This window comes from Entelurus aequoreus, linkage group LG10, assembly GCF_033978785.1.
Source record: "Entelurus aequoreus isolate RoL-2023_Sb linkage group LG10, RoL_Eaeq_v1.1, whole genome shotgun sequence".
Classification (NCBI taxonomy): Eukaryota; Metazoa; Chordata; class Actinopteri; order Syngnathiformes; family Syngnathidae; genus Entelurus; species Entelurus aequoreus.
In genome coordinates this window covers 42,970,297-42,986,871 of record NC_084740.1, presented here as the reverse complement: position 1 = coordinate 42,986,871, position 16,575 = coordinate 42,970,297, and the positions used below count along the sequence as shown (strand labels likewise).

The 16,575-nt window shown below is 34.3% G+C and overlaps 1 protein-coding gene across 6 annotated transcripts in view; it reads right to left on the bottom strand.

Moving 5' to 3' along the window:
* Positions 1-16,216, bottom strand: part of LOC133658649 (arfaptin-2-like) — a 28,464-nt gene extending 12,248 nt beyond the window's left edge. The window contains exons 1-7 of one of the 6 annotated variants that reach the window (XM_062060899.1): positions 10,082-10,094; positions 9,878-9,969; positions 9,709-9,817; positions 6,105-6,213; positions 5,877-5,939; positions 775-819; positions 577-680 (exon numbers count right to left, since the gene is read on the bottom strand). In XM_062060899.1, coding sequence (XP_061916883.1) covers positions 577-680; positions 775-819; positions 5,877-5,939; positions 6,105-6,213; positions 9,709-9,807 — 420 coding nt within the window. In that variant the 5' untranslated portion in view covers positions 9,808-9,817; positions 9,878-9,969; positions 10,082-10,094. Of the gene's footprint in view, positions 1-576; positions 681-774; positions 820-5,876; positions 5,940-6,104; positions 6,214-9,708; positions 9,818-9,877; positions 10,106-16,150 lie in introns of those variants that run through there. The other 5 variants (XM_062060900.1, XM_062060898.1, XM_062060901.1 and 2 more) reach the window with 5 other exon arrangements.
* Positions 16,217-16,575: the final 359 nt, after the last annotated feature.

The window sequence follows — 16,575 nt, the reverse complement described above, 5'->3', positions numbered from 1 at the left end:
CATGTTGGCATTTTTTTTCCATAACTTGAGTTGATTTATTTTGGAAAACCTTGTTACATTGTTTAATGCATCCAGCGGGGCATCACAACAAAAATTAGGCATAATAATGTGTTCATTCCACCACTGTATATATCGGTATCGCTTGATATCGGAATCGGTAATTAAGAGTTGGACAATATCGGAATATCGGCAAAAAAGCCATTATCGGACATCTCTATTAATAATCAATTTTTACAGTTTGTCCCTCATAATGTAGACAAAATAACAGAATGATAAATGACACAATATGTTACTGCATACGTCAGCAGACTAATTAGGAGTCTTTGTTTGTTTACTTACTACTAAAAGACAAGTTGTCTAGTATGTTGACTATTTTATTTAAGGACTTAACTGCAATAAGAAACATATGTTTCATGTACCCTAAGATTTGTTGTTAAAATAAAGCCAATAATGTTTTGTGATTCCCTTTATTTAGAAAAGTATCAAAAAGTATGCAAATACATTTTGGTACCGGTACCAAAATATTGGTATGGCAATTGGAGGTGAGGCATTTCCTGGTGTGGTGTTTGCTATTACCTTATACGTGTTGATGCCCCATTTCTTCACACTGTCCAGTTTCTCCACGGCCACACCCCGGGACACTTCCTCACTTGCACCGCAGGCGTTGTTGTTTGCGCCGCCTTGCAAAAGAAGAGCAACTGTTTGTTTATGATGAAATGAGGTGAGGGCGGACATGATGATGATGATGATGATGATGATGATGATGAAACATACCTGAGCTGCTTTGCAAGTTGGCGGCCCGTGATTTGGTGCGAATGTCTGGAATGTGTGATGGGGGTGAGGATGAGAGTGGGAGGAGCCAAGTATGATGAATTAGTATGGCCCACATGCTTACATGGCACTCAGGAGTTATCATGCACACTTCATTCTTCATGACACAAAGGTGTTTACATCAAACAGATAACAGCAGCTTGTTAGTGCATCCTTCTTTCTGCCTTTCAGGCTGCAAAAAGCGGGAGTTTAAGGCGTGCAAGCAAGGCTGCAATCAAGTCCTTAGTCCTGAGTCCAAGCGGGACTGAAACCATGAGAAACCAATGACAAACTACCTGTGTCATGTCTTCCCCTTTATTAATATTCAAATATTCAAATAACACGGACAATACTTGGTGCTACTTTTATGCCCGAAACATTTTCCTTTGTGCCATTATTAACTATTATAGTTTTTATGTTATGAACTATTATAGTTTTTATGTTATGAACTATTATAGTTTTTATGTTATGCACTATTATAGTTTTTATGTTATGCACTATTATAGTTTTTATATTATTAACTATTAGAGTTGTTATATTATTAACTATTATAGTTTTTATGTTATTAACTATTATAGTTTTTATGTTATTAACTATTATAGTTTTTATGTTATTAACTATTATAGTTTTTATGTTATGCACTATTATAGTTTTTATATTATTAACTATTAGAGTTGTTATATTATTAACTATTATAGTTTTTATGTTAACTATTATAGTTTTTATGTTATTAACTATTATAGTTTTTATGTTATTAACTATTATAGTTTTTATGTTATTATTATAGTTTTTATGTTATTAACTATTATAGTTTTTGTTAATAACTATTATAGTTTTTATATTATTAACAATTATAGTTATGTTATTATTATAGTTGTTATGTTATTATAATTTTTATGTTATTAACTATTATAGTTTTTGCTATTAACTATTATAGTTTTTATATAAGTAACTATTATACTTTTTATGTTAACTATTATAGTTTTTAGGTTATTAACTATTATAGTTTTTAGGTTATTAACTATAATAGTTTTTTATATTATTAACTATGATAGTTTTCATGTTATTAATTATTATAGTTTTTATGTTATTAACTATTATGGTTTTTATGTTATTAACTATTAGTTTTTATGTTAACTATTATAGTTTTTATGTTATTAACTATTATAGTTTTTGTTATTAACTATTAGTTTTTATGTTATTAACTATTATAGTTTTTATATTAGTAACTATTATAGTTTTTATGTTATTAACTATGATAGATTATTATGTTAATTGTTATAGTTTTTATGTTATTAACTATTATAGTTTTTATGTTAACTATTATAGCTTGTATGTTATTAACTATTGTAGTTTATATGTTAACTATTAGTTTTTACATGATTAACTATTATAGATTTTGTTATTATTATATTGTTATTAACTATTATAGTTTTTAGGTTATTAACTATAATAGTTTTTTATATTATTAACTATGCTAGTTTTCATGTTATTAATTATTATAGTTTTTATGTTATTAACTATTATGGTTTTTATGTTATTAACTATTAGTTTTTATGTTATTAACTATTATAGTTTTTATGTTAACTATTATAGCTTGTATGTTATTAACTATTATAGTTTATATGTTAACTATTAGTTTTTACATGATTAACTATTATAGATTTTGTTATTATTATAGTTTGTATATTAACTATTATAGTGTTTATGTTATTAACTATTATAGTTTTATGTTAACTATTATAGTATTTATGTTGTTAACTATTAGTTTTTACTTAATTAACTACTATAGTTTTTATGCTATCAAATATTATATTTTTATGTTTACTAATTTTTATAGTTTTATGTAATTAACTTTTAGTTTTATGTTATCAACTATTATAGTTTTTATGTTATTAACTATTATGACTCTGATATTTTAGAAGTCTTTCAGTCTGGGTTTAAACCCCTCCATAGTACCGAGTCAGCATTAGTAAGGGTTTTTAATGACATCTTTCGAGCAACAGACTTAGGTGATCATGTGATTTTAGTTTTACTCGATCTAACAGCAGCATTTGATACGGTGGACCATAATATTTTAATTAGCCGCCTACAACATCAAGTGGGCATCTGTGGTACTGCCCTGAGTTGGCTGAAGTCATATTTGACTAACAGGACCTTCTCTGTAAATGTTGCTGGTTCTGAATCTTCTGTTGCTCCCTTAACATGTGGGGTCCCACAGGGCTCAGTTTTAGGACCACTGCTCTTTTCTATTTATTTACTTCCCCTGGGCTCAATCCTAAGAAAGCATGGTATTTGTTTTCATTGTTACGCTGATGACACACAAATTTATTTTCCGTTAAAGAAAAATCATGCCTCTTCAATACAGCCATTACTTGCTTGTCTTGATGACATCAAGGCCTGGATGGCCCTAAACTTCTTAAACTTCAATGAAAAGAAGACAGAAGTAATAGTGTTTGGACCTAGTGGTACCTGTGAGCTTCCCCCTGTTGACTTTGGCCCCTTGGCTTTGTACGTTAAGCCCATGATCACCAACCTGGGTTTTCGTATTGACAGTGATTTTAAATTGGACCGTCAGATTGGCACAGTGGTGAAAGCCAGCTTTTTTTATTTACGTCAGCTGGCTAAGGTTAAAAACCTGCTTTCTAGGCAACAGTTTGAGACAGTAATCCATGCCTTTATTACATCTCGGCTGGATTACTGTAACGCTTTATATTTTGGAATTAGTCAGTCCTCCCTCTCACGTCTGCAGCTGGTCCAAAATGCAGCTGCCCGACTTTTAACAAACACAAGAAAAAGAGAGCACATTACTCCTGTTTTAGCCTCCCTCCACTGGCTGCCTGTGTCTTTTAGAGTCCATTTTAAAATTATCTTACTTGTTTTTAAATCCTTACATGGTCTTGCCCCACCTTACCTCTCTGAGCTGCTCCACCTCTATGCCCCCACCCGGTCCCTCAGGTCAGCTGATCAGCTGATCCTGGAGGTACCCAAATCCAAGCGTAAGCTCAGGGGGGACAGAGCCTTCTCTGTTGCGGGCCCAAAACTCTGGAATGATCTTCCACTTCATGTGAGACAGGCCCCTTCTTTGGCTATTTTTAAGACCCTTCTTAAAACCCATTTTTATTCACTGGCTTTTAACCCAGCATGAGACTTTAAACTGTTTTTAACTTTTAACTTTTTTAACTGCTTTTTATCTAACAAAATTGTTCTTAGGGTAATTTTGTATTTGCTTTTTTAATGTGTATTTTACTTCTGTTTTAAATTTTATTTTTTAGTCTGTCCTTTGCCTTTATTTCTTTGTGGTGTACAGCCCTTTGTTTTTCAACTGTGGTTGTTTTTAAAGGGCTTTATAAATAAAGTTGGTATGGTATGGTATGGTATGGTATTATAGTTTTCTATGCTATTAACTGTTAGTTTTTATGTTATTAACTATTAGTTGTTTGTTATTAACTATTACAGGGTTAATGTTATTAACTATTAACATGTTTATGTTCACTATTATAGTTTTTATGTAATTAACTATTATAGCTTTTGTTATTAACTATTATAGTTTTTGTTATCAACTATTATAGTTTTTATGTTCTTAACATTATAGTTTTTGTTATTAACTATTAACATGTGTATATTGTTCATTATTATATTTTTTATGTAATAAACTATTATAGTTTTTATGTCATTAACCATTAAAATGTTTGTTATTAACTATTATAGTGTTTATGTTAGCAACATGTTATTATTCATAACCAGCCCCCCATAACATAAAAACTATAATAGTTGGACAACAAAATAAAGCACACACAAATGGGACAAGTTTGGGGAGATTTTAACAAGGTGCGTGGGCTGGTTATGAATAATAACACGTTAATAACCTACAAAACTACAATAGTCAACATAAAAACAATAATAGTTCTTTCCATAAAAACTATAATAGTAAATAACATAAAATCTATAATAGTTAATAACATAAAAGATTATAGTGAACATAACAACTATAATAGTTAACATAAAACGATAATAGTTAATAACATAACTGTAATAGTTCAGTGTTTCCACACATTAATTTATTTTTATTTATTTTTTGGTGTCCTGTCAAGCTTCTCAGGCCAATCATATAGTTGATGTAGATGCCCATATCGGCTGTTCAGATTTACTTTACAAAAGAGAAGTGTAGGATCAAGATTTTTGGAGCTCTTTGTTCAGTGGATCAGATGTTTGATGAAGCTTTGTGTCTATCTACCACCACTACTGTTTTCTGTTTATTTGTTACTGACTGTGGCAGGACACCTCTGCCTCTGTTTCACTTTATGTTGCTGGTAAATAATATGGTTGTAGTAGTAGGCTAAAGTTAAATTATTTAGTATGCACTAATTAAAGGGGCAGAGCTTTAAGAGACATTTTAGCTTTTATATTTTATAAGATATATTTTTTGTAAGAACCACAATTAATAAATATATTTCAGTGAATAACTTATTGTTCAAATCTGTATATAAATATGTACATAAAGTGTTGTAATTATATTGTAAAATGGATGGATGGATGGACGTTTAAAACAAAACTGTTATTATTAATTAGTAAGTATACATTTTTTGAGCCTTTTTAGAGAAAATCATATCATTGTAGTCAATTATGCAAATTACTCGATGATGTCATGGTGACCACGCCCATAGCCACGCCCCCACAGGTATCTTGGCAGTTTATGGGAAACACTGTAGTTAATAACATAACAACTATAATAGTAATACAAAAACTATAATAGTTAAGATAAAAACTATAATCGTTAACATAAAAACTGTAATAGTTAATAACATAACATCTATAATAGACAAAACAAAAGTAGCACAAACGAATGGGACAAGTCTGGGGAGATTTTGACACGGTGGGGGGGCTGGATGATGTCACAAGTGAGAACATTTGTTTTAGAACAATTTAAAAACGGCACAAACAAAAGTTTTCACAGCACAAATGAATGTCAGTGTTATTTGTATATTCCCAGCAATAAAGGGGGGCCAACTGGACACAGGTGCAAAAAGCGAGGGGTTAACGTGAGAACCGTGTTCAGAATGCACCTGGTGCAGGCGCAGGGCCACGTCTTCTGTCCAAATACTCAGGGTTGAAACGAATTGCAGGCCCTATGAGATAATATGTAATATGATAGAACATAAAGCGCTGGCTTATGGGTCGGCAGCTGCCTGCTGGCAGGAAATCAAGTGCAAATGCAAAATGTCTTCAAGTTTCCATTTGTTATGTGCCTCTCAGGTGAGCCCATGGATCAGTGCTGCTGCAGTAAACAATACCTTTAATGCTGCTGGTGGGAATGATGCCCCCTGCTGGTCCCCCGTATCCTCCTGAGACGATGTTGGTTTCATTGAGGTTGGGCCCAGACACCATCACCTGCTGTAAATCCTGCTCCAGCAACAACCAAACACGGGGGTCAGCAAATATAATAGAATACCTTTTAATAGAGATATCCGATTATGGCTTTTTTGCCCATATCCGATATTGTCCAACTCTTAATTACAGATTCCAATATCAACCGATACCGATATATAGAGTCGTGGAATTAACTCATTATTATGCCTAATTTTGTTGTGATGCCCCGCTGGATGCATTAAACCAGTGTTTTTCAGCCTTTTTTGAGCCCAGGCACATTTTTTGCGTTGAAAAAATCCGGAGGCACACCACCAGCAGAAATCATCATATTTTGGTGGCTTTTTCTCTTTTTTTGGTATTTTCCTGTAGCAGTTTCATGTCTTCCTTTGAGCGATATTACCCGCATCTACTTTGTTTCAGCAATCAAGGACATTTCAGTTGTTTTTATCCTTCTTTGTGGGGACATTGTTGTCATGTCGGGATGTACTTTGTGATTGATTGAGACTTTTATTAGTAGGTTGCACAGTGAAGTACATATTCCGTACAATTGACCACTAAATGGTAACACCCGAATAAGTTTTTCAACTTGTTTAAGTCGGGGTCCACTTAAATTGATACATGATACAGATATATACTATCAGATATATACTATCATCATAATACAGTCATCACACAAGATAATCACATTGAATTATTTACATTATTTACAATCAGGGGTGTGGAGGGGGGGGGGGGGGGTTAGGATATGGACATCAAGTAGTGGACATAGAGAGAGAGAGAGAGAGAGAGAGAGAAAGAGAGCGAGAGAGAGAGAGAGAGAGAGAGAGAGAGAGATCAGAAGGCATAAGAAAAAGTATCTGCATTTGATTTGTTTACATTTGATTGTTAGCAATCCGGGGAGGGTGTTAGTTTAGGGTTGTAGCTGCCTGGAGGTGAACTTTTAGTGCGGTTTTGAAGGAGGATAGAGATGCCCTTTCTTTTACACCTTTTGGGAGTGCATTCCACATTGATGTGGCATAGAAAGAGAATGAGTTAAGACCTTTGTTAGTTCGGAATCTGGGTTTAACGTGGTTAGTGGAGCTCCCCCTGGTGTTGTGGTTATGGCGGTCATTTACGTTAAGGAAGTAGTTTGACATGTACTTCGGTATCAGGGAGGTGTAGTGGATTTTATAGACTAGGCTCAGTGCAAGTTGTTTTACTCTGTCCTCCACCTTGAGCCAGGACACTTTAGAGAAGTGGGTAGGAGTGAGGTGGGATCTGGGGTGGAGGTCTAGCAGTAACCTGACTAGCTTGTTCTGAGATGTTTGGAGTTTAGATTTGAGGGTTTTGGAGGTGCTAGGGTACCAGGAGGTGCATGCGTAATGGAAAAAGGGATGAACGAGAGTTCCCGCCAGAATCCTCAAGGTGCTTTTGTTGACCAGAGAGGAGATTCTGTAGAGAAATCTCGTTCGTTGGTTAACCTTTTTGATTACCTTGGTTGCCATTTTATCACAGGAAAGGTTAGCCTCTAGAATGGAACCTAGGTAGGTGACCTCATCTTTCCTGGTGATAACAATATCACCCACTTTTATGGTGAAGTCATTGACTTTCTTAAGGTTGATGTGGGACCCAAACAGGATGGATTCTGTTTTACCCAAGTGTATGGATAGCTTGTTGTCAGCGAGCCAGGTGCAAGTTCTACAGAGCTCAGCACTGAGGATTTTCTCCACCTGTGACTTGTCCTTATCGGATACCAGCAGGGCAGAGTCATCCGCAAACAAAAACAATTCACAGTCGCATGCCGATGACATGTCATGGACGCCGCCTTTGCTCCACAGTAAGTCGTAAGCCGAAAAAACTGGCCTACATTTATTTTTTCATCTTCATTTTAAATAAAAAAGTAATCGGTAAAAGGAAATTTTTTAAAATAGATTAATCGAAAAAAATCTATAGATTAATTGATTAATCGAAAAAAAACAACAACTATAGATTAATCGATAGAAAAATAATCGTTAGCTGCAGCTGTCACGCCAAAATTTTTCCCCCTACAAAAACCTTCCCCCCTATTTACTTCCGGGGCTGCGTCCAATAAAATCACAAAGTTGCCGGGGGTCCTTAACCGGCACGCGACTGTCCTGTTTCGCGCCTGTACAAAAAAAAAACAATAATCGATTTCTTCAGATTCCAGCAGCTGTCACAGACGAAGTATCCTTCCAGCGACGGGCAGTCAAAGCCGAAGTGCTATCGATCGCTGTCAATGACGTAAGAGGAAACATGACCACGGAAGTAAATGGGGGGGAGGGGGATGTTTTTGTAGGGGGAAGAAATTTGGCGTGACACAGCCTTAGTTTTTATATTGTTTTCCTTTTTTTTTTATTCAAGAAAATGTTTTTAATTTATTTATCTTATTTTATGATTTTTTTAAAAAAAGGACATTATCTTCACATACCTGGTTGTCCAAATTAGGCATAATAATGTGTTAATTCCACGACTGTATATATCGGTATCGGTAATTAAGAGTTGGACAATATCGGAATATCGGCAAACAGCCATTATTGGACATCCCTAATATTTATTTATTTATTAGATTTTAAGTTTTTATTATATAATAAAATATATAATTTTTCACCATATATTTGTCTTCAATCATGTAAAATGGCACACTTTTTTCCTCACAATATTGCAACTTATTTTCTCAAAAAAAAAAGAAAAAATATTTTTTTCACAATATTTGACTTTAATCATGTAAAATTGCATACTTTTTTTTCTCAAAAAATTCAAACTTTTCCTGAAATATTTTTACACAATACTTGTAGAATACACACAATATTTTGTTTTGTTCTAAAAAAATATAAAACAAATTCTAGATTTTTATTTTTTAAAAATATGCAAAATTATGTGTAAAAATTTTTTTCACATTGCCACGATTGTGAGTAGAATTTTGAGAAGAAAAAATATTTATTCAATTTTGGAATAAGACTGATTTGTTCTAAAAAAAATAAAAAAAAAAAATCTTATTTTCACAATAAATGTTACTTTTTTATTTTGAATACATTTGCTAAATTTAAAAAAATCACACTGACTATGGGGTATTGTGTTCAGAATTTTGAGGGGGAATGAGTTATTCCATCATGGAATAAGACTGTTTTGTCTGTCTATCTGTGTTGGCCCTGTGATGAGGTGGCAACTTGTCCAGGGTGTACCCCGCCTTCCGCCCGATTGTAGCTGAGATAGGCTCCAGCGCCCCCCGCGACCCCGAAGGGAATAAGCGGTAGAAAATGGATGGATGGATGGAAAAGCAAATATTGTGCGTTTTTTTTCCATATACAACAACCTATCTGGACTCGATAAGAGAATCGATAAGGAATCGGTTCGATAAGAGGATTCGATAATAGGCTCGAACTCGATACTTTCTTATCAAACATCATCCCTACTTGGCACGCATAAGTGTGTCCTCTTTTTGGGGTTTCACAATATGGTCAGCCTACTTTGAGAAAACACCTGAGCCCCACTGGACGCCCAGTACTCTCTGCAGTTGAGTAGACTTACCTGCTCCAGGCTGTCATCCTCTGCTTGAGTGCCGGTGTCTCCATTGCTGTTGATGGGGATCTCCATGGTGGCTGCCTTGCTCATGATGCCCTCTGCCATGATGCGGAGTCTGGGAATGACGTCATGTCAGCACTATAACAAGACTAGTGCGGCTTCGAGGGAGACTTACCTGAATGCTAACTGCTAATGCTAACTGCAGCTGATGTGGCTCCTGGCTGAGTGACAGCTAGCTTGCTCGCTCACAGGCAGACGCGCGGGCGACTGTACTCAAAAAAAGGCAACGCAATCGCACCAAAAAGTGATTATTTGTCCAATTAAAAACAATTAATTGGCAAATCCATGGTGGTTTTTGGTCTGCCTGCTTGCACTCAACTCATCCAGAAAATCCCTGCATCCATCTAGCCCAGCAGCGGCTTTGCTGCGCCTTCGCGGTAAAAGCTTTATCATTGCTACGCGGCTTATATGTGCCATTTAGGGATGCGTAAAATAAATCATATTTCATATGAATGTTTTTAAAGGATGATTTTAGTAAATTTGGTGCGTTATTGAAAGCGTTGGAGCGTTTTTTCGCGATGGTATGCTTTTATTTTGAAGAGAATTCCTCCCCCTCTCTTCGGTCGTCCACGTCGTGCAGCGCTGATGTCGCGTTATCCTCTTCCTGCAATACCGCCTTTGTCCTGAGGAGGTCACTGTTACCTCATTATGGTTAAACAAAATTAAAGAATTGCATTAATCCGTGGTGTCCAAAGTGTGGCCCGGGGGCCATTTGCAGCCCGCAGCTAATGTTTACCGGCCCGCAGCACATCATTCTAAAAATACTAAAACATTTTTTAAATAAAAGAGCAAATAGGTGAAACGCAATCAGAAAAAGTTGCATTGTTGAATCTAATAACACTTTAAAAAAAAAAAAAATTTATCAAAAAATAATAATGAATAAAAATCAATGTTGCTATGAATTATTGACTGATTTCAGGACAAAAAGGACATAAATACAAATAAAAAAAACATTAAAAATATGAAAATTATTTAAAAAAAATACATACTAATTATATACTAATACTAATTATTATATTGATTGTTATTATGAATATAATAAACTAATTACACTATATTTTATCTGAAGCTAAAGAGATTTAAGTGTTGATTGTAAAAAAAAAAAAAGCAAAAAAAAAAAAGCATTACCTTTTTGAGTGGGGCACTTTTGGATCCCCAAGAATTTTATTCGAATCAAAAAAATAAATTTTGCTATTAATTATTGACCTATTTAGGGATCCAATTACTTCACATCAAATATTCCACTTTGAAAATATTTTTGGGAAAAATACTGTATATTTTATATTTTTGCCTCAAAAAATAGGATTTTGACAAAAAGCTCATAAAATGTAATATATATATATATATATATATATATATATATATATATATATATATATATATATATATATATATTTGAAGTTGATCGAACTTCAAATATTAAGTTAAATTAGAGATTCAAGCGTTTAATAAAAAATAAATAATATATGACTTATTTTTAACCTTTTTTTAAGACTGAAACCCTTCTGGGTCCCTAGGACCTAACTTGAGGGAGGCCCAAAGGTTAAAAAAAAAAAAAAGTGTATATTGTATAGGTTTTGAAAATGAAATTATATCAAAATGGCCCCCGCGTGCTTTGATTTTTCAGTGCGCGGCCCTCAGTGGAAAAAGTTTGGACACCCCTGGCATAAATAATAAGTTGGCTTTATAAAGGTAGGTAAACAATTATAAGGCAAATGTTTTTGAATTCTTAATTATACTTTTTATTTATATTGTTAATTGCTTTATTTATTTATTTTTTTAGAATTTTTTTAACACTTTATTCATCACGTTTCATGTGTCAGGTAAACCTCGACGAATGGGGCCATATGCATTCCCTTTCTACTGTGGAACACCCCTAAAAGGGGTCCACTCTCCATCCTAGATAGATACAATGGAACATCACAACCACCAGTCATTAGAAAAATTGAATATTTGATAGTAATTGGAGCCTTAAATAAGTAAATAATTTATAGCAACATTGATTTTGATTTATTATTATTCTTTGAACACATTGAAAATAATAGGACTAAAGGTCTCTGGGATCCAAAAGACCCCCACTCCTAAAATTTTTGAAAATAAGTTATATATTATTTTAACTTTCAACACCTAAATCCCTAGAATACATAAACTTCAGATCCATCCGTTGACATAACGTTTTTATATTTTATGTTTTATGCCCAATTTTTTCCAAAGAAATGTAAAAAAAAAGAAAAAAAAAAAGTGTTATATTTGATGTGAAGTAATCGTCCTAAAGGGACATGGGGATTTTTATTTTTTTATTTTTTATTTTTTATTTTTTTAGACATGTATCTCATGTCTAAAAATGTTTTTTTTTTAAATTATACATTTTTATTTTTTTTATAACTATAAAAAGTTTATCGTGCGCACGAGATACATGTCTAAAAAAAAAAAAAAAAATTATATTTTTTTTTTATAACTTTATAAAAGGTTTATCGTGCGCACAAGATACATGTCTAAAAAAAAAATAAAAAAAAAATTATAATTTTTTTTTTATAACTTTATAAAAAGTTTCTCGTGCGCACGAGATACATGTCTAAAAAATAAATAAAAATTATAAATTTTTTTTAAATAACTTTATAAAAAGTTTATCGTGCGCACGAGATACATGTCTAAAAAAAAAAAATTATACTTTTTTTTTTTATAACTTTATAAAAAGTTTATCGTGCGCACGAGATACATGTCTAAAAAAAAAAAAAATTACAATTTTTTTTTATAACTTTATAAAAAGTTTCTCGTGTGCACGAGATACATGTCTAAAAAAAAAAAAAATTATACATTTAAAAAAAAATAACTTTAGAAAAAGTTTATCGTGCGCACGAGATACATGTCTAAAAAAAAAAAAATTATACGTTTTTTTAAAAAATAACTTTAGAAAAAGTTTATCGTGCGCACGAGATACATGTCTAAAAAAAAAAAAAAACATTTTTTTTTATAACTTTAGAAAAAGTTTATCGTGTGCACGAGATACATGTCTAAAAAATGTAAAAAATGTTTTTAAAAAAATAATTTTTTTTTCTCCATGTCCCTTTAGGGGCTCCGTAAATCGGAGCTTTAAATAAGTAAATAATTTATAGTAACATACATTTTGAACAGACGTTTTAAAAAAAGAATAGGACTAGAGGTCACTGGGATCCAAAAGACCCCCACTTGTAAAATTGTTGAAGATAAGTCATATATCAATATACTGTATATTACTTTTACTGTCAATGCCTACATCTCTAGAACATGCCAACTTCAGATCTACCCGTTGATTATAAGTTTGTATCACTTTTTGAGCAATGGCAGTGTTAAAGTAAAAAAAAAAAAGGCCTGCATTGCAGCTTTTTGTTACTAGTGTCAATATGGCGACATTTTTCTCCTTAAATTTGCTCTTTTATTCTACTTTTTATGTATTATTTGTAATATAATTTTTCAAATGGGCACCCCTGGTTTACATCGTACAAAGAGAGCACAAGTCAACTTCTTTGTGTGTCGAATGAAGCTGACTGTGATTGACTCTGCGTGCAATTAGAAGTCACAGCCACTAGAGGGCACTTTTTCACCGCATCTTGGGAGTGTGACGTCATAAGTTGCATTGTAGCACACAACTTTTTTTCCTTCTCTCTGGAGTTTTGCAAACATAACGGCATATCCAAACCTCTCACACACAGTCTTGCTTTATTATTATTATTATTATTTTATTGCCTGCCTTGCTGATTGCAGCTGTCCCGTAGAGATGGACTAATTGGCCTCATTTGTTACAATCAGGGACCTCCAGAAGGAGAAGTGACATGTTTCCCAAACATCACAGTGCAGAACTTGATTATCAGGTAAAACAATTTGCCTCTTCATCAGGATTGGTCTTTATATTATTTCCACTCAAGCGCTAAATCAAATAAACTATAACAGATGCCGCACCCTAATTGATGGAGGGTGGAATACAATATAGATGTTAATTATATTTATTTAACTCAATTCTGGTGACATTGTACACATTTGTGTGATATAATGTTTATTACTTGTATCGGGCATTATTTTTTGTGTAAAATAAATATCATGCAATATTATTCATTTGAATAAATGTCTATATCAGGGTCCAAACTTTCTCCACCCAAGGCTGCCTACTAATAAATCAAAAGATTTGTGATGATTTAGTACAAAAAAAAAGAAAAAAAAGAAACTTCAACCAATCCAAGATGCAAATAAGCACTTTAGAATGTTTCAAAACTTTTTACATTGCATTCTTTTTTTTTTGGAAGTGTATTTCTAGAACAATAAAAAATGAGCATATTTGTTTCCTGGGCCACACTTTGGACACCTGATTCTACTTTTTATGTTAAACTCTCTGCAGTTGAGTAAACAAACATCTAACACGGTACAAACCATATGAGTTGGGAAATTGTGTTAGATGTAAATATAAACGGAATACAATGATTTGCAAATCATTTTCAAGCCATATTCAGTTGAATATGCTACAAAGACAACATATTTGATGTTTAAACTCAAACTTTTTTTTGTTGTTGCAAATAATCATTAACTTTAGAATTTGATGGCAGCAACACGTGACAAAGAAGTTGGGAAAGGTGGCAATAAATACTGATAAAGTTGAGGAATGCTCATCAAACACTTATTTGGAACATCCCACAGGTGAACAGGCAAATTGGGAACAGGTGGGTGCCATGATTGGGTATAAAAGTAGATTCCCTGAAATGCTCAGTCATTCACAAACAAGGATGGGGCGAGGGTCACCACTTTGTCAACAAATGCCTGAGCAAATTGTTGAACAGTTTAAGAACAACATTTCTTAACCAGCTATTGCAAGGAATTTAGGGATTTCACCATCTACGCTCCGTAATATCATCAAAGGGTTCAGAGAATGTGGAGAAATCACTGCACGTAAGCAGCTAAGCCCGTGACCTTCCATCCCTCAGGCTGTACTGCATCAACAAGCCACATCAGTGTGTAAAGGATATCACCACATGGGCTCAGGAACACTTCAGAAACCCACTGTCTGTAACTACAGTTGGTCGCTACATCTGTAAGTGCAAGTTAAAACCCTCCTATGCGAGGCGAAAACCGTTTATCAACAACACCCAGAAACGCCGTCGGCTTCGCTGGGCCTGAGCTCATCTAAGATGGACTGATACAAAGTGGAAAAGTGTTCTGTGGTCTGACGAGTCCACATTTCAAATTGTTTTTGGAAACTGTGGACGTCGTGTCCTCCGGAACAAAGAGGAAAAGAACCATCCGGATTGTTCTAGGCGCAAAGTGTAAAAGGCAGCATGTGTGATGGTATGGGGGTGTATTAGTGCCCAAGACATGGGTAACTTACACATCTGTGAAGGCGCCATTAATGCTGAAAGGTACATACAGCTTTTGGAGCAACATATGTTGCCATCCAAGCAACGTTACCATGGACGCCCCTGCTTATTTCAGCAAGACAATGCCAAGCCACGTGTTACATCAACGTGGCTTCATAGTAAAAGAGTGCGGGTACTAGACTGGCCTGCCTGTAGTCCAGACCTGTCTCCCATTGAAAATGTGTGAAGCCTAAAATAGCACAAGGGAGACCCCCCGGACTGTTGAACAACTTAAGCTGTACATCAAGCAAGAATGGGAAAGAATTCCACCTGAGAAGCTTCAAAAATGTGTCTCCTCAGTTCCCAAAACTTTACTGAGTGTTGTTAAAAGGAAAGGCCATGTAACACAGTGGTGAACATGCCCTTTCCCAACTACTTTGTCACGTGTTGCAGCCATGAAACTCTAAGTTAATTATTATTTGCAAAAAAAAAAAAAAAAGTTTATGAGTTTGAACATCAAATATGTTGTCTTTGTAGTGCATTCAATTGAATATGGCTTGAAAAGGATTTGCAAATCATTGTATTCCGTTTATATTTACATCTAACACAATTTCCCAACTCATATGGAAACGGGGTTTGTATATAGATAGATAGATAGATAGATAGATAGATAGATAGATAGATGGATAGATAGTACTTTATTGATTCCTTCAGGAGAGTTCCCTCAGGAAAATTAGAATTCCAGCAGCAGTGTACAGAATTGAGATGGAATTTAAAAAATATAATAAAGTAGACTTTGGAATATTTAGGAGCGAGGGAATTTCACGACTGGATTTGTTGCACAGGTGGCATCCTGTGACAGTTCCACGCTGGAAATCACTGAGAGCGGCCCATTCTTTCACTAATGTTTGTAGAAACAAGTGCTTGGTTTGATACACCAAGATATAATAGTAATGGGTTTGAAAAGGAACAAATATCAAAATGGTTTCTGCATGCTTTCATTTCGCAGTGGAAAAGATGAGAGAACATTAAATTTAAACTTTTAAAAAACCTCCAAAGTGCCTCACCTGGTCTGATTCTCACCGCCTAATCTTCATTTAATCTTTTAAAGGTGGAACACTGTTGGACTCACAAACTAAAGATAAAGCCCCGGGTGATGTTGCACACAAAATGCGGGAAGGCGCCAGCACTGAGGTGGGTCAAATGTCACTGCCGTCTCCCCTTTTCCCAGTGGCCATCTTGTTCCATCCAATGTTGGAACAGGTGTGGGACATCCTCCCCTCGTCATGTCGTTGTGGCGAGAACCAGAAGAAGTTCATACGGAACAGGAAGTTCCAGAAAGGAGAAGAAGGTAGATCACGTCCATGCTAGCTCGAAGCTAAACATCTCATTGGCCGGCCAGTCAATAATTGAAAGGGTATGTTTCGACTTTCCGTTTTGGCTGAGGGGCTGCTTCCACTTCCTTGAACACCTTTGACCTCCCCATTATTCA